The sequence below is a fragment of the Pleurodeles waltl genome, chromosome 4_2 (assembly GCF_031143425.1).
Source record: "Pleurodeles waltl isolate 20211129_DDA chromosome 4_2, aPleWal1.hap1.20221129, whole genome shotgun sequence".
NCBI classification, from domain to species: Eukaryota; Metazoa; Chordata; class Amphibia; order Caudata; family Salamandridae; genus Pleurodeles; species Pleurodeles waltl.
The window spans coordinates 341,493,851-341,513,115 of record NC_090443.1 but is presented as its reverse complement, the minus strand read 5'-3'; the positions used below and the strand labels follow the sequence as shown (position 1 = coordinate 341,513,115).

The following is a 19,265-nucleotide window of genomic DNA, read 5'->3' as shown; positions in this document are numbered from 1 at the left end:
TAAACATCCACACTTATGACAAGTAGCTTTATCCGAGCTAGTATAGCATGCATACAGTCCTAAATTGCTGCAACTTCAGATTCACAGAATGCACCGCCCCCCTCCACTGTCTCCAACACTCTATGTACCTCTGGGGGCATCACCTCACATGAGAGAACTCTGCTCCATTTGGCAGCAAGACAAGGGCTATCATGGCTCCTCTGTTCGGAGAATCTCTGATACATAGCACTAATCAGAGATTTCGGGCTAATTGTAACAAGATTCAACACTATGATAGAGCCTTCCAAATCAAATTGTCCCTCAGCTGCAGGTATTTAAAAAGGTGATGATGGGGAAGGCTGAATGCGGCTTGCATATCAGCAAAAGAGCGAAAGCTATTTATATACAAAAGTTGCCCCACTATCAGAATACCTTGTCTTGCCCAAACTTTGCAAATGGAATCACAAAAACAAGCCGGAAACACCGGGTTATCCTACAGTGCTGTTTTCTCATGGATTAATTTAATTGAGTATTTGGTACATATTTCCATCCAGATAGTTAGGGTATCCCTAACAAACCTGAACCTGACCCACCTGTGGTAGTTAGGGTCTGTACTACTATAAAGAAAAAGCTGGTGTTCAGGGCCTAGAGCCAAACAGTAACCTATGACCAATACGTCTGGTTCTACTAACGTGAACAGGTTACGCAGTCAGCGCGCAAATGCTGCCCAAAATCTGGCAAAATCGGGGAGTTGCAGTTCCCCCATCTATATGGCAGCTTCATTTGGCCTATAGTGTGCCATGCCCATTTGTAGCCCAAGCTGAGCTGCTTATGTCACCTTCTAGCTTCCTAAAGAATATATTCGGTACTCTTAATGGAACTGCCCAAAAAAGATATAGGGCCAGATGTATCAAAGGGTTTTACCCATTCTGTGTCAATGGGAAAATGCTTTGGTACATATGGCCCATAGCAACTTAGGGAGAATGTTAATTTTTATGATATTGCACTGGCCGATGATGCTTATCTGGAGTTTACTTCTGGACTGTAGTTTGGAAGTGACAGACTAGAGTAAGGTTTCATAATTTGAAGATTTTGTCGACCATAGTTTCGTTCCCAGATAACTGGCCTATATTCACCATCCCGGAAATTGGGGTAGCCGGCTTATGATTCAGCAGCAGTTAGGTTTTAGCAACATTTAATTTGTATCCAGAAATCACTCCAAATTTCTTGGTCTCAGCCACAATACATTCCATAGCCGTTAATGCTTAAGTTGAGTTCATAGGTATATCATTAGCATATGCTCTAACCTTCAATTCGTAGCCCCCAGAGATCATGGGCTCAATTTCTGCATTCCTCTGTATTGCCAGCAAAAACAGTTCCAGATATAATGAAAATAACAAGGGGGAGAGTGGGCAGCCCTGTTGAGTACCTCTCTCTATCTTAAAAGGAGATGACACTACTCCAGTGTATACTAGTTTAGCGACAGGGGATTTACACAGAGACGGTACCCACTTAGAAAACCGTTCACTGACCCCAAAGGTCCCCATTGTCGCCCATAGGCATTCCCAGGCCTCATGGTCAAAAGCCTTCTCATTGTCGAGTAGGATCATTGCTAACTTAGAACCATTTTTCTCTGCTATGTCAATGGCGAAAATAGCCGTATTAATGTGGCTGGTAGTGTCTCTACTCGGGATAAAGCCATGCTGTTGTTTAGAGACGATATAAAGTAGCACGGGACTAGTTGATTGGCCAATACTTTAGCATAGATCTTAGCATCAGTACTGATGCGAGAGATGGGCGGATATAAACCCATTTCTTCCTGTGGTTTACCCTTCTTATCAAAGACCATGCAGGCCTCGAAAATTCTACTCGTCCACTCGCTATGACGAGTCATATATTACCAGGTCTTGCTATTTTTAGGACTTACTCACTCCTTTGGGTGAGTTGACATAGAACAGGTGTTCTGTTCAGTCAGAAAGTGAAGGAGGCCTTTAAATCTTGTTATTGTCACATTTGCTCTGAGCTCAGAGACAGGGGTCAAAAAGTCAGTTTGTCTTGCAATTAATTTTCCTTCTGACTGCAGAGTTCCAGGATTTTGTCAGTTTTTTCCTAACACACAACATTTAAATAGCTAAGTCATCTGTACAAATATATTTCAGTAGTTGTTAAAGCCCATTGTTTGTATTTCTGTGTGATGAAAGAAATATTTTAATAGAGTGAAAGCAGACCAGAACACTTAACTTGGTGATGTGCAAAGAATAAATGTTTTCTGAAACCAGGTTTTCACAGATTTGTAATACATTATGGGGGTCATTACAACCCTGGCGGATGGCGGAAAACCGGCAGTACCGCCAACAGGCTGGCGGTCTTACCTAGGTGAATTATGACCATGGCGGTTACCGCCATGGTCATCCGCCGGTTCTCCGTCCCGCCCGCCAGGGCAGAAACGACCACCGGGCTGGAGACCTGGGTCTCCAGCCCTGCGGCCGTCAGTATACCGCCGGCGGTATTTGGACCCGGCTTACCGCCGTGGATTTCCAGCGGTTTCAACCGCCATGAAATCCATGGCGGTAAGCACTATCAGTGCCAGGGAATTCCTTCCCTGGCACTGATAGGGGTCTCCCCAACCCCCCACCCCGACTCCCTCCCCTACACCCCCCACCACCCCTGCCAACCCCCAAAGGTGGCAGGGCCCCCCTTCCCACCCCGACCACCAACATAACATTACTGACACACACCCGACACGCATGCAGGCACCACCAACACACACATGCACACACCCCGACATACATGCCCACAGCCACACACACAGTCAGGCACGGACACCCACATTCAAACATACACGCACACATCCATACAGACATACCCAGAGACATACACGCACTCATTCCCATACACACAACACCCCCGCAAGCATACACGCACTCACCCACCCCCTCTACATACACACACGCACACCCCCATGCACGCACACAACACACAACACCCCCCCAACCCCCTCCCCTAATGGACGATCGACTTACCTGGTCCGTTGATCCTCCGGGAGGGGACGGGAGCCATGGGGGAAGCTCCGCCGACACCGCCACGCCAACAGAACACCGCCACAGCGAATCACAGGACGTGATTCGCTGGGCGGTGTTCTGTTGGCGTGGCGGGGGAGGTGGAGCAACCTCCACTTCCCCGCCGCCCGCAAGTATGGCTGTTGGCAGCTCTCCGTCGGAATAACGACGGAGAGCAGCCAACAGTCATAATACGCCGAGCGGCAAACCGCCTGCACAGGCGGTCTTCCGCACGGCGGTCCCTCGGCGGTCTTACAAAAAGACCGCTGAGGTCGTAATGACCCCCTATCTATTTTTATCAGTAAAGCTGCAAGTTAGTTGGAAGGATTTTAGACAGTTTTTGAAAATGTTCATCTGTAAATGATAGTGTGTGACACATCATGCTTTAGTAATATATTTATTTAAAAAGTGAGTGTTTAAAAATATACTCTCCTGCCCTGGTAGCAATGCTATTAGTAAACTAAGAGGCAAGTAATGGATCATGTGTCCCCTACATGCGGGCTACATTGTTTTTATACATGGTGCAAACGTTTAGTCTATTTGATGAAACACAGAAGTTTTTTTGCACAGCAGAAATGCTGCGCTCACATATTTGAAGGTACACTTATATGTGAGAATGAATTAAAAGGCGACTCTGTAAACTAAAATATTTCCCTAGGATCACACAATTTGAGAACCGTTTATGGGTCAAGTACATTAAAGTTATGGTATAGTAGACTATTCAAGTTAATCGACCTGCAGGTGTAGTAACACTTTTTATGATTTTTCAAGGCCTGCCATGATTCTAGTCATGTTTCAGGAGTCCAGAACCTGGCCATATTCATCAATACGCTACACCACAATTAGGAGGGGGTGTATTATGATACCTTTAAATACTTTATAGAACTCCAGCGGAGTAGAGTCCTCCCCCGTCGCCTTCCCTGAGGGGAGAGCCATAAGAGCAGCTTCTATTTCCTCTCCTGTAATATCTGTCTGCAGAGATGCTGCTTTGGCATCCTCCAGTTTCAGCACACCACTGCCCTGAGTGTAAGTTGTGAGCTCCAATGCATATGATGTTTGAGATTGGCTACACAGCTCATGGTAGAATAAGGAGAACTGCTCAGTAGTAACTTGGGGGAAGGTGTATACACATCCGCCACAGCCAACAATACGCTCAATCAAACAACTGGCCCTTCTATCTGAAATTTGCCAGAACTAGGCCAACCTGCTCCCCATATTCATATTGAAGAGTTTTAGATGTAGAATAACTAACTGCCACCTTCTCCGTGAGACTTTGCTCCAATTGAGATCTTCTGCTAATAAGCTGAGCCTGTATCGCTTGTTCATCAGGGCTTCCAGACCTAATAGCAGAAGCACGGGCAAGCTGTTTGTCCCTGTCTTGCTTGGTTCTATTTTGCTTATAAAGGAACTGCAGCATGATACCCCTAACATAGGCCTTCATTGTGTCCCATTTAACAGACGGGGAGGCAGTACCTATGTTTATTTCAAAAACCGCCTGAAGAGAGTTTGCCATTACCTAAACAAGCAAGTGCCTTGGAAATGTGAACGGGTGCTGTCTCCCCCCCACCCCTGACAGGTTGATAAATAATAGGATGGGGTTATGGTCAGACGAGACTTAGAACAAACCTTCATCTCGCCATCTCCAAGAAACTCCCTTTTAATAAAAATCATATTTATCCTAGAATAATATCTGTGTGGTGATGAATATAAAGTATAGTTTGGTTCAGTAGGGAACAAATCCCTCCAGGCATCAAAAACCCCATGCAGCTGGACCAGTTCTAAAATAATTGCCTGAGTCTTAAACATGCGAGGGGAAGCAGAATGATTAGTGGTATCTAGAGCATAATTTATCATGCAATTAAAATCTCCCATTAATATCATCTTGCTGGACCATGCCAGTAATGTGTTGGAAGATGGCAGGCTGATGCCGCTGCTGGGACTGGCTCTCCCCCGATAGCCCTGTGACTGCGCTCTGACCTCACAGAAGCTGCCTGGCAAAGCCCAGCAAACCACCTGCGTACAGGTCCGCCTCGGACAACTAGATACTGGCATCGTTTTTTTGTTCTGCAGTAAACTGTTTTTGGCTATAGGCGCTGAAAGACTTACCTATGTGGCAACTGTGTGGTTGGAGTCGGTGCAGCTGACTTATATTAGTCTACGGCTCCTCCTGGACTGTCTCTGGGGGATTACAGCACTGGCTGAGGCTGCCGAGCATTATGGCGCGACATGCTACAGCACTCTTCGCGGAGGGTGTAGGGGCACTGCACAGACCCAGCCTGGGGTGAGCAGGCTTATAACAGTAGATCACAGACTAGGGGTACAGCAGCTGGATGGAGCGGATCACCGAATCTCGGGAGTGAGGCGATCTATCCTCAAACTGCTGGGTTCATGCAAAGTGGCCAGCCTGCTTGCAGACCAACTGGGAGAACCTTCTGTAACTGATGAAGAAGTTTCTCTGGCCACTGCATTAATGGCGGCGGCCCCTGTTACAAGGTTCACAAGGCTTTCTTCAATTGTTTTGCCAGCTTCACTCACTGTGGCACCAACTCTGGAGAGCAACAATGTAGCAGAAGCAGGCTGGGAATCCCTCGTGCAACATAGGAGTAGCTCCTCTATTTCTATTTTGTATGACTCTCCAGTCTCTCTGGACAGGGACCTGACAGCAGCAGCAGCAATGGAACTGTCAATGGCAGCAGCATCAGTTACTGCATTGGCTCAGAGCTTAAGATGACAGCACTGTGAGTACCCTGAATTCTCTGAGCTTATCTGCTGGAAGCGGTTTGGGGTGGGGCTCCAGGCAACAGACCAGGTTAAGAATAGGGATGAGTCTAATCTAAGATCTTTTGGTGACTCTGTTGTATTGGTGCCGCCCCAGGATATCACTCAGGATATTATTCATGCTTGCCGCAATCTGTCTTCGCCCACAAGCTTAATTGCTCCTACCGCTGAAACAGACTGTACTGCTGACATTACCTAAGTAGGGGGCATTGGTCAAGAGGTTACCTGTGGGATTGCCCAGACACCGGGGGAGAAAACAGTGGCTCTTAAGCGGCCGGAGCAGCATTAGGAGCCCCAGTAGGTGTTTGAAGGCACTTAAGCAAGATAAGGTCCTGGCCCCCCGGGCCTTGCAGACTAAGAAATAGCATCCTGATAGCAGAGCTCAGGGCAGCCCACTGCAGAACTGGGCAACACTCAAAAGGTGGAGTAAACTCTGCAGCATTATGTTTAGCAGCAAACAGTAGGGACGCGCAGGCAACCGATAAAGGAGGTGCACAGCATCAATGAAGATGCCTTCTGTAGCCTTACCCTGTTCAGATACGAGTCTGCTCCCTAACGGCAGCTTCAACTCTCTAGAGGTGGATCATTGTGCTAGTCACTCCACACCCGGGACATCAGGGGTATTAGATGAAATTTTAGGTGTGAATGACAGCCAGGAACCTACCCTTCAGGTAATTCTGCAGGTTTTGCAAACCCAGAGGGCTGAAGCACAGCAAAACTACACTCAGTCAGAACTGACAACATAGTCATTCAACAGTCCATTGCAGAGGTCAGCAGGAAGGTATGCACCCTGATTATAGAAATTGCAGAGCTGCAGCGAGTCGTAGGCGCAGACGAGGTGGGAACTGCTGCTGTTAAATCTATCGAGCAGCATGACAGACATTTGGCTGTAGTGCAGTTAAATATTGAGGATTTGGAAAAACAATAAAGGAGGAACAATCTATGGGTGTTTGGAATACCGGAAGGCAAGGAGGAGGGGAGATCCCTGTCATTGCATACTGCAGCTGTTCGGGAAGGCTTTCCCTGACCTTATAGATTGGGATCTGGACTCGCAGGTACAATGGACGCATCACTTGCCTCTAAGCCAAGACAGAAATAAAACTTAATTGCGTTCACACTCTGTAAACCTGCATCCCTTTCTAGTATTTATTGGCAATTTTCTGCTGAGACAGGCAATTGCAATGAGGGCTCGGGCGGCAGCACTAGTGGCAGTGGATGTTTTGTCGATTTTTGTCTGCTCATATCTTTGCAAGGCAACAATGGATAAGCAATGGAAAGTGCACCAGTTGATTGACTCATTAAAAGCCATTGGAGCACAGGACTTTCTACAGGAGCCGGCATGACTTAAAATTATTCACAACTGGTGGACTCAGATGTGTTTCTGGGAACAAGATGCTGTGCTGGCCCTCATGAATCTTAAACGGGCAGCAAAGTGACTACACTATCTTTGTTCTCGAAGTGTCTCAATTTAAAGTATCAGAAGCAACTGATAAGGCGTAAGAACACTTTTTGGATAGGTTTATGAATTTGGGTTGTGACCTGGGATCAGGCTGGCAGATTTGTTTTCTCTGGGTTTTCTTCTTTTTGGATGTACGTATCGTATATCTGGCATATATTTGATTTGGTAACTGGAGTAGGTTGGAGGGCGCTCAGGGGGAATGGGGTGGCAGTCTCCATGGCTGTCTTGGTCATCAGGGTGGGGAAGATTCCCCTTGCCAGGAATGGGGGTGGAGGTGGGGTTGGCCAGCTGGAAGGGGTGGGTTGTAGGAAGAGGGTGGGTTTGTCTCTAAGGCATTTGGGTAAAGTGTTTGCACATGGCGGGTTGGGGGGACTGAGGGGTGAAAAAAGTAAAATTAATCAGTGGAGATGGTACAAGAAGAGGCGTTTGGAGGTGTACATATTTATAATGCTGTTGTGATTAGGAGGATTTTCTCAAGGTTTCTGGTCAAACAACAAAAGGTAGACTAAAGGGGATGTTATGGAATGTGTCTGGTTTGAACTCATTCAACAAACAACAACTAGTATGTGAAGTGATTAGAATGTATAGCCCACATATAATCTCAGTAACTGAGAGGCATTTGGACTATAAAGATTGCCATTTATTTAAGCAACTTGGGTATAAGATGATTGTAAATACTTCACAGACGGTCTCTATCAGAGGGGTAGCCATTTTAGAAGTAAGGAACCGAGAACATAAGGTTTTGAGAACTTCCCCGGATGCCAGGGGAAGGTGGGCAATTGCTCAGATTGTTATCTCTGGCCTAAAATTAGTGGACCAAATATGGATGATCTGGCAATGTTGATCATGCAGGCATGTGCTCTTCCGAACACTATATTTTACTCTGAACCCAACTTGTTTAGAACCACACTATCCTAAGCAGTACATTTATTCAGAAGCGACTCGATTAATTTGCTCCCACACCATCTTAAGCACATTTCATTTAGGACGAACCCAATCACTTGGTTCCACGCTAACCTAAGGACTGCATTTTACTCATCACTTACCACACAGTTGGTACCACACCATCCTAAGCACTATATTTTGTTTAGGACTAACCCTACTGACTTAGTATCACAGCATCTCAAGCACTACACATTCAGGATTAATCCTACTCGTTTGGTACCAAACTATCTTAAATACTTCATCTTATTCAGAACTCACTCAGCTCATTTAGTATCACATTATCCTAAGGACTGTATGTATTCAGGACTGCCCCAACTCAATAAGTACCAAGTGCAAAATCTGGCACTCCTCCAGGAGAGGCAAGGACCATACCCGATCCAAGAAATAGTGGAGTCCTGGCTACAGTATTGTATAGCAGTTTAATATGCTCTGTCCAGGAACTATTCTGAAATAAAAGTGTTGGCAGAAGCAAAGTATTGTGCATTATTTTGCAATTAATAAAATATCATGTCATCAAAGCAAGATCACAATTGGGATACGTGGCTATTTAGGAAGCATGAAATCTAAAAGGATCATTCAATTTTACTGAAAACATTTTAAAGTTCCAAATCAATCTACTTTGACATGAGAAGTAATTTACATTGACATTTAAAATAAATGTACATTTTTTAGTTAAGTTTTTGTCTTGATATGTGTTCATAATTTGATGTTTTGTTGCAGTGGCATTAGTGTGCTAAATCAAAAATACAACCCGAGTATACTACTTCATTTTTATGAACACCAAAACATAAGTATAGTTGACACAATTGTATTTACCTTTATAAAACTTCATCGACTGAAACGTCTCATCATTACACCTGAAACAGAACACAAACTGTCTTTCTATCACCTTAAAAATAACAGTTTAATGGATAAGAAGGAATGTCAACTGCACCCTGGTATCAGAAAGTAATTACAAATGAGCTCCTGCTGAACCATAACGAAGTGTGTTACTATTCACATGCAAGAATAAAACTCTGAAGATATCTGATATGCCACAGTTATATGTAATAAAACAGACTTTTGGAATGCCAATTAGTTTAAAGTCGAGTTAAAATTGTCCAGGTAATGAGGTCGTCCTCTTAATTATTACCTATGGACAATTCGGATATGTTGAATTTTTAAATTTGTTTTTATTTATATACATGCTTTATATTATCCAACTGAGCCCTAATAACTCCTTTATACCCCTTAATGCTTCCAGTTTCTGAACCCATAAAACCTCTCCTTAATGACAGCCTGCCCTGAACCCTAAAAGCCCATACTATCCCTTAACACTACCCTAAGAGCCCCTACCTACCCCTTAACACTAGCAGTCCTTGAACCCTGCTAAACCTTATTTCTACCCTTCACCTAATCTTAAAAACAGCTTACTACCCCTTTACACACCCTTCACCTAACCCTTAAAACGCTTCATTACCCTTTAACGCTAACCCATAAAGGACCCTAACTACCCTTTAGTGCTACCCTTCCTGGAACCTAAAACCCCCCAACCTCCCATAATTGTTACCCTTCCCCGAACTGTGAAGACACTCACTACCCGTTAATGGTATCTGCCCTAAGCCCTAAAACAGTGTTTCCCAACCTTTTGACTCCAGAGGACCCCCACTGAATCACTTCTGGAATCCGGGGACACCCAAGAAATTTGTACGATTTAAATTTCAAACATTAAAACAGTAATTCACAAAAAATACACAAACAAGTACATGCCAAACAAATACTCAAATTAGTAAACATATCATTATTTTATATTGGAAAAAATTGCAAAAATTGGAAAACGTTAATGGGAAAGTTTGTGCTGGATCTTGGCGACTAACTTTTCAATGTTTGGTTTTATTTAGGAAAGCTGAATCCTCAAGTCACTTTCTACATTTCCCAAGCGATTTTTGTTTTATTTTTTAGATACATAAACTTTTTAATTTAATGTGTGGTGGGCAAAGGAAGTAAAACCATAAAGGCCTCTCATCTCTCCCTAGCCTCTCTGTCACATTTATTTAATTTGATTTATAGCACCTCTCATACCAGTGTAGGGTGTCAAAACACTTTACAGGGGACTACAAGGTGTAGGATTCACCTCATCCATACTGTTAGGCATTTTCTAAGATTGCTTGGTCTGGAGAAACACAAACTCAGGATTCAGAACATAACACAGTGGCTAGCCTTGACTTTAATAATAGGATACCCCTATGCAAAGCAAACCTTTTTTTTGCAGTAATGAAAGAATTGGAAAAAAATATAATTTTCTAATTTGTTCCATGTAGTTCTTTGTTGGCAGTTCATAACTCACTGTGCTAGATTATGATTGTGACTTATGAACTGCACAATAACAAAATAATCTCTGTGACAAAAGCAGTAACCCACTGTGCTATGCACATAAAATGTGGTTCATTGCATGATACATGTTCTCTGCATCTGGCATATTAAAACCATCTGCACTACCTCCAATGAGTCAAATTTGCCAATAGACAAACTCCCTTCTCTCTAGCAGGTACATTAATCACCAGAGTTGACACTTATCTTTGTCTGAAAGCTTACACTGAACTTTGCAGTGCTTTTAAAGCTGTCACACAAATGAATAACCAGATAAAAAAGCACGCACATTTTTCTGCAGAGGGCCCAGCTGGAGAAGTGCCTTCATGCTGGTCCAGGCGTGCGGACCCCATGGGAATGTGTCCCCTGGGGGTCCGCGGACCACAGGTTGGGAAACTCTGCCCTAAAACATCATTCTACCCCTTAACACTACCTTTAAAGCCCAACTGCCTCTTAATACCACCAATCCCTGAACCCTACCGAATCTTTACTAACCCTTAATGCTATCCTTCCCTAAATCCTAAAAACAGCTTACTGCCTCTTTGAGTACCCTTCCCGGCTCTCTACAGACACCAGATTAGCCCTTAACAGTACGTTTCCCTAAACCCTAAAAACCTCTTACTACCCTTTTATGCTACCCATTCTTGAACCCTAAAACCCCCATGCTTCACTGATCCCCTACAAACACCTTATTACCCCTTATTGCTATCCTTCTCTAAACCATAGAACCTACTTACATCCTGTTAACGCTACCCTTCTGTGAACCCTAAGATTCCTCTACTACACTTCAATACTGCCCATCCCGGAATCTAAAAAACGCTAAGTTTCCATACTTGCTAACCTTCCCTAAACCCTAAAACCCCTTACTGCCCCTTACCCATCCCTAAGTACTAAAACCTCTGAACTACCACTTAATGTTACCCTTCCCTGAACCTACAAAAACACTTACTTCTCCTTAACACTGCCCTTTGCTGAATTCTAAAATACCCATACTACCCTTTTACGTTATTCATCTATCATCCCTACAAACCCTTAACAATTCCATAATACTACACTTTCCTGAACTGTCATAATAGTTGCAACCCCTTAACGCTACCCTTCACTGAACTATAAACTCTCCTAACTGCCCCTTAACGCTACCAATCCCTGAACCCTAGCAACCCCTTATTACCTCTTAACGTCACCCTTCCCCGAATCCTAAGAAAAAACCCTTACTAGTCGACCACCCTTTTACTTGTCCCTCTGGTACATCTGTGTGATAATATGTCTCCTGAACTTTGCCTACAGTATGCATAGTATACCTTCCACTTGCTTTGCTTATTACATAGGTACGTGTGGCGTTGGTTGCCTCATTCCTTAGCACTGCCTCTTTCCAAATTTAGAAACACCTTACGCTGCTCTGTGCCTTAAGGTTCCTGTCTTTTGCTGTGATTTGACAACTAATGCATTCTGGGAGCTAGTCTTGGTTTGTTTCCATTGAACAGAGTGGACAAAACACCCATAACAATGAATGTTAATAAAAAACTGGACGATGGTGCAATAAAAAGCATCGAGGTGACAACCCCATCTGTGCCTTTTATCTCCATATTACAACCATTGATTTATATCAGCCACAGGCTGGGTTTTTATACAAATTGTGCCACATCCAGGAGTATGATCTGTCATTTTAAATATGCCAAGATGTGTTTTAATGTGCGAGGTTTTCAAATGGATTGCTAGATTGATTCTTTCCTTCTGGTTTATTGATGACATTTGGAAACGATGTCTAAGGGGGTATGGGAGTGTGTCTCATACTATCTTTAGTCAGACACAGTGTTTAATGTCATTAACCAGTCTGGCCTGTAATCTGGAGTAAGGCCCGTAGGTGTTTGTTTCTGACAGTATACACCCCTCCCCAAAGTGACAAAATATATTTGTCCAAATCTTCATTGGAGGAGGTTCCTGGTGATCTGAAAAAAATGACCCCTTCCAAGCTGTTTCACCTTGAACTGCTTGTCAACAGTAGTTTCTGACTCTTCTGTCAGTCGCGAGCTGCTCGTGATTCCCTTTGATTAACTGAACACTGCTTTATGAGAGAAAAGATAAAGATTCTCTAGGTGTCACAGTCATGGTTGCCCGTGTAAGCTCTACCTAGAGGTATTAAAATACAAGGGTCTCCCTGAGGGTCAAACGGTCTCATTGCAAGAAATATTTCAGTCATATGTGATATTTCTAGGGCTACTGATTATTTTATAGTTTTAATGATAAACCTTTATGTTAGCAAAATTGCTAGGGTTATAAAAAGGGAGGTCTATTGGATATTTGGGTTTGCAGGCGAATCAGAAGTTGGGAAAACTTTATAAAATTCAAATTTAGTCATGGTAGCACTCTGTGGCTGACAGGTGCCTCCAAGTAAATTTCTTAATATCAGAGGTTATATAGCTTTTGTTATCTGGAACAACGCTTTGGTGCTTAATATAGTGTTGAGACAGTTTATAATCTTAGAAAGATGACCTTTGCTCCACATTAGTCTAGAATCTTGGGGCTAACCGAACGTGGTATTAAATGGTGAGGTGGATTACTGTGGAACAACTGAGCGTGGTTTTCTGAAAATTCCAATGATATTCCTAAGCACTTCAGGGACGTTTGAGGATTGGCATGGGTGTTAGAAAGTTTGAATTTGAGGGAAGAAAATTTTAATGGGTTTTACATGGATGTAATTGATTTCTGTGGGCCTTGGGAGCTTTCCTGGGACTCAGTGTGATAAAGAAGTTTACTGAGAGCTTGAGGTCATTTTCTGAGGACTCAAAATTTTCCGAGGACTTGAGAGTTGTGTGCATACATGAATGAATGAAGTTCTCTTGCACTACATGAAGGCTTTCAAAGACTAGAAAAAGAGCCTTCAAACTGATTTGGAATTTTCTAGAGGCAGGAGTTGTTTCAAAAGACCTGAGATGAGCTACTTAAAAATAAAGTATGAGGCGCTCTCATATTATTTAATAAGAAAAAGAGGAGGCATGTGACGGCAGCAGTGGGCTTTCCACGGCCAACCTACTCCAGACAGAAAGAACACAATAAACCAACCTTACCTGCTTAGGATGCTTCTGACATCCTGCAAAACAGAGGGGAAACACAAGGGAATCAGTTTACAAAGAAGATGTTAAATTATGACAACAGTCCGACTCTAAAAGAAGTCACAAATTCCAAGCTTAGTTAAATACTTGTAAAAATGTCTACTAAGAGAACACTGAATGCCACTTTAACGCCTCCTCACACACAATCTGTGATAGACTGAATATGGTCACGCGGCATAGCATAGTCCCGGATATTCTGGAGGGATCGGCTTACATGACAAACCACAGTCTGATCACAGTCTGATACTCTGAATTGGACCACAAGACATAGCACAGTTTGGTATTGTGAATGGGGTCCCACGACAAAGCCCAAACTGATATCCGGAACGAGGATTCATGACACCTGTTTTAAATCCATCAAGTCTAACAACTTCCTGGTGTTTGATATACACACACACTGTTACAAGGTGTAGCGTTAGCCAAGACCTTTTGATAATATCAAAATTATATGTACAATATGCTTACCGATTAGGGATTTTAGCCAGCCTTCATCATCCCTTGGTCTGCTAGTGTGTCACTTACATTTTTCTCTTGCCACTAAAGCATACAGCACTTCACCCCCTGGTTAACTTTACAGTGAGTGATGGTATTCTGCCCTTTCACAAGGACCACCTCCACATACAAAGAACTACCCTTCAATGCCAGAGCTTTTGAGGCCAAACAAATGTTTGCTTCTAGCATCAATTTTTTTTTTTTTTTATAGATGAGAGCCCAGCAGCTTCCCCAACAATAATATTTTGCAAAAAACACCACAAATTAAAGCAAGTACTGACAAAGCCAAAAGGCAGGTAGCCATTGCCTGACCTACTGGCTTTGCTAATGCTTTTAAAAAAAATGTATTTCATCCTCTTTTTCCAGACCGCTTCATGTTCTCACCTTCCCTTCCTTACATCCACTCATGGCTTCCTCTGCAATCTATCTCCCCCCTCGTCTGCCCAGTAGCGTAGCAAGGATGCAGTGGATCCTGGCGCAAGCCCGGAGAATGGCCCCTTTTATTGCTGTTGGGGTAGTAAAATACAGCAATTATCAAGGTTCAAAGGGACCTTAAGGGCTCTGGGCCCCGGTGCACTACACCTGCTGCAACACTGGTACCTATGTCCTGAGTCTGCCTCGTTATTCCCTTCTCACATGAACGTTAGCAATCCAATCTTTTACTTGACACCACAATGTAGCACTTTTTTACTCTGCCTTAACCTTCTTTTACAAGCTTCTTTGCACTGTCTTCCCTAGCAGGGCCAGCTTTAGGGCGGTGCGGCCGCACCGGGTGCAGATCTGGATTTGGGGCGCTGACCTCAGGCTGGCTGCTGTTTTTTGCAATGTCTTATGTAACATGCGATTTAAAAGCTCCTGCAGAAAAGTTCCTAGTGCGTCCAGCCTCCAGGAAACAATTAAAATGTCAAGATACTGATGAAGCAGAAAATGAAGGTTTTACATTTATTAGCGCTTAAACGTAGTACTGCAATAATCATGTGTGACTTTAACCAAACTAATAAAGATTGTACGGGGACAAAATGTGCCCTTAGAGTAGTTTGCCAACATTTATAAGCGTGCTTTATATAACGTGATGTATTAGAAGTGCACTAATCCGACATAATCGTAAACGTGTGCTACAATTTGCTTGTTTGAAATGTTGTAGCTTAGCATTACTTTAGTGGAGGCTTTGGCCTAGTTGCCTGGTCTCACGGTTTAGATGCTCGTATTTTTCCAATGTGCTATTAAACGTGTATTTTTGCTTGAAGCTGTACTTTTCCACTGAGATCGTTCACATGCTTATCTTAAAGTTTCGTGCCAGCTTGGCATTTTTCTCTCCTTACTCCAAGGTCAATCTGCAGGTGCGGACAATGGAAGCTCTGAAAGTGAGTTAATTGGTATAAAATGTTGCAACTTGCGTACCCATCTCCAAGGATAATGTATGCTTAAGTAAAAGCTTGAGAACTGTTGTTTTTGATTGGACAATTTGAAGCTAACCTATGAACCCTCCAATGGAAGACCCTACTGGATTTGAACTGTTGTCTATAAAAACCAGGTGCACGAGAAGAAATTAGGCCATTACCAGCTATTGCCCGACATTGCGTTATTTCGTAGCTATTATGGCCCACCTTGCTGCGACGCCATTTTGAATGAGACCTTGATGCTTTCTCTAATCGAGAGAAAGAGACTTTAAATGATTCTTGCCCTAGAGACTTTAACTTTGATCCCTTTGCATGAAGTAGTAGTTTATTTTGCCGCCGTGAGGCAATTGCCCCGTACACTTTGCCCCTTTGCCCCGTCCCATGCTGATCGAAACGGTACCCATGCTGATCGAGAAACGGTACCTGTGAGACGAAGACTTCCTTGTATGCTGATCGTAATTGGTAAATATGAAAGGAAATTGTACAATTGCATTGTGTTTCTTTTAGGTAACCAACTGCTGATTTTGATAAGATCCCTAGTTAGGAGTTTTTCTAAATTAATGTTGCTAAATTGTTTTCGCATGAAGTCCCACATGCCGATGCTAATTTGAGGTTAGATGAGGATTCCTTCTGTTGCACGATGCAATTTGAGACCTTGTTATGCTGACTAAATGTATGCAATTAGCTCTTTACAGATTATCGTATTAGTGATTTGCATTGCTATTATCGAATGTCTTGTGATTCAAATGCTACATAGATTGCACCTGTTTCCCCGTTATGGACAGCTATTAATGTTCATTTATGTTTATCATTTGGTGTTGAGACACATTTATATTGTGCTAGCTTTGTTACTATAGGGAAATAAATTCACTAACTTTGAATAAACTGGTGAGGTTATTCCTGACTGAAAGGTCAGGGTTCGCCGAAATGTATTCTGGATTAATTGTTAAGTGTTATGTTGATCAGGGTATTGCTTATGTTCGTTATTGATTTGATGCAATTGATCGATATAGAGTACGGAGAGTTCCACTTACCCAAAAGATTCATCGGCCTAAAGAGCGTCCAAATACAGGTAAATTATTAGTACGGACCGCTCTATCAGTAGATGGTAGCAGAGGACGGTTACACCTTTTGGGACCCCGTACTCTTAAAGTACATGGTGTTAAATTAACGGTTTCGACTTTTGACACTCCACTCGAGAAGTTGAATTAGATTTTTCTTGGATAAAACTGATTGAGAGAATGATGATGGGCTAGGTCCACCGCGACTTTCCCGGGATCTCGGAGCTTGCGAATGGAGAGAATGGAGGTGTGGAATCAGCGTTGGCGGTACTAGTGATGGTATGAGTGAAATTAGGGTTTTGCGCTTGCACAGCTTATTGCCGCAGATTGGGTGAAAAGGTTGCGAGGAATTTTTTTCTTTTTAGAGGATAGCGGAGGTGCGACTCCGAGTGTAGAAGTAGAGAAGTCGTCGAACTTCATAGAAATAGCGGAGGTGCGACTCCGAGTGTGAGAGTAGGGAAGTCGTCGAACTTCATGTGCATGTGGCGCTTCGTGCATAAAAAGGTCCACGTGGTTGTTGTTGTTGAGACGGGCCCTGCGAGGTCAAGAGACTCCGGAGTATGTTGATCTATGTTGTGGTCTGGGCGGTTTAGTAGGTTGATCGGGCGTGGTCAACAAGTCGGTACGTGTGTTAAGGGAGTGAAAGGAACTTCGACTTCGGGCTTTGACAAAATTCTAAGTGCACTAGAATAGATCATTGACAAGTTGAGAGCAGTCTGCGGGTCAGATTTGCTTGCGAACGTGGGGACCGAGAAAGATGGAATAACTGCCGAGGCTAGTGAAAAATCCCTAAGGTCCTGAAGCAATTGTGTTACCCTTCCTGTAGTAAACCGACAGATCTGTTTTATTTTGGTAGCTCGCGATACATGCAAGAAGTTGTTACGAGAGGAGCTGAGTGAAGGAGGACTAGCCGCGAGGCTTTGTCAGCCGCAGTGTGTGTGAGTGTGACATCACTAGGAGCCGCGCTGGGATAGGTTGGTTGCAGAGAAGGGTCGCGCACGGATTGGACGCAGTCCGTGGGGCTCGATTGGAAGGGGAAAGGCAAGCGAAGAGTATTCCGGGAATTAAAGTCACCTATTGATTACAAATTTTGTGAAATAAAAGACGAGAAAATGAAATTTTTTAAAGCATTAAGGAGTGCGATGAAGGGGGAGTCTTACATTAAAGCGAGCGTAGGAGAGGAGACGCCGCCCGAAGGCACACCAGCTTACATTGTAATGGAGGAAAAAGGGGTAGCTCCGTGCCTTTGGCTAAAGCAATGGCACAAGCTGACAGAGAAACATGGGAGCGTAGCGTTCCCGATTCATGGGACATTTAATATAAGGATCCTAGAGAATTTGAGATTCACGATGTACGACATGAAGGTACCTCCAAGGCCAGCACAGTTTGAGGCTCTAGCAATTTGGGAACTGATGGCTAGACAGCAACAGCAAAATAAGTTCGAGACCAGGATAAGAAAGGTAGAAAAGACACTAGCGGACGCTAGGTGGGATAATGCACAGAAGGTGTGGAGGTCAGATGTACTGCAGGGGATAAAATTGTTTCCCGCAATTACTAAGGAAGAAGAGGAGACAGGTAAGAAAACTACCTGTAAGACAAACAGGAGGTGTTCCAAGGATAGAGAGGACGAGGAAAAGTTGAGAAGGGAAGAGGAGTTAGAGGATGAGGAATTAATCATGCAATTGCTGAACGACCGTCCACCACCTTATGCAGAGAGTGGACAAGGTCCAAGTACCAGTTCTGCCCCTCCGGCATCGGTACAGAACGGTGAAAGTCAGAGTTCAGGGGCATCATCAGGATCTAAAGACCCGAGTCTACTGTTCACCCCGCAGATACCGCAGGTTAGGAGAATATATCCAGATGTGCCTATGTTGAAACCAGCAGAAAATTATCAGCCGCAGATGCCAGGGTACTACAGCAGTGACAACGGTGCAGGAATGATTCTAGATCCAACCGTAAGGGGAGTACAGAATGGTCACAACCCGACATTGGCACAAGTCGAATCAACTCAGTTTCTGATGCCTCAAAAGCAGATGCAGGGGGGAAATGCACATGCTCAGATGACGGGGAGTCAGATGGGCATGCCGGCAATGATGACCCGTAGTGTGGGAATGAACATGCCTCAGAACATGGGAAATGGACAAAACCCAGATGCGATATCGCTACCCATTACTGTAGGTCCACCGGTACCTCTGTACAGTCAGCCTAATTTAGGTATGAGCGGTCAGGGATCAATGCTGCAGAATGGGACAGAAAGGAGGTGCATAGAAAACACTCCAGGGATAACTCCGATAGCGGCTCAGCCAACTGGATCTGGGACCTTGATGGAGTTTAGTCCCATATGTGCTCAGTCAACACTGGTGAGGTCGAGTCCCCCACTGGTGATACCGCTGTCATCGAATACTGAAAAGTTGCCGCAACCATCAATGGCAGTCGATGTGAACGCTACACTGATGGGGTTGAATGCGCAACAGCTGACACAGTGGTTCAACAGTCTAAATTCCACACAAAGTTCAGCCAGTGGGAAGGGAGAAGATTATCTGAATAGGGTCAGGTTGAACATGGAAGCACAAGAGTTGGTGGAAGGGACTATGGGTGTGAATAGGTTGGAGTCCTACTTGGAAGAAGAG

General features: G+C 43.8%; 1 protein-coding gene across 1 annotated transcript in view; it reads right to left on the bottom strand.

Annotated features, from left to right (window-relative positions):
* LOC138292676 (E3 ubiquitin-protein ligase TRIM39-like) overlaps nucleotides 1-19,265 on the bottom strand; it is a 75,643-nt gene that overhangs the window by 11,892 nt on the left and 44,486 nt on the right. Inside the window, exons 4-5 of the mRNA XM_069231392.1 lie at nucleotides 13,638-13,660; nucleotides 9,037-9,077 (exon numbers count right to left, since the gene is read on the bottom strand). Of these exons, the coding sequence (XP_069087493.1) occupies nucleotides 9,037-9,077; nucleotides 13,638-13,660 (64 nt within the window). The remainder of the gene's footprint in view (nucleotides 1-9,036; nucleotides 9,078-13,637; nucleotides 13,661-19,265) is intronic.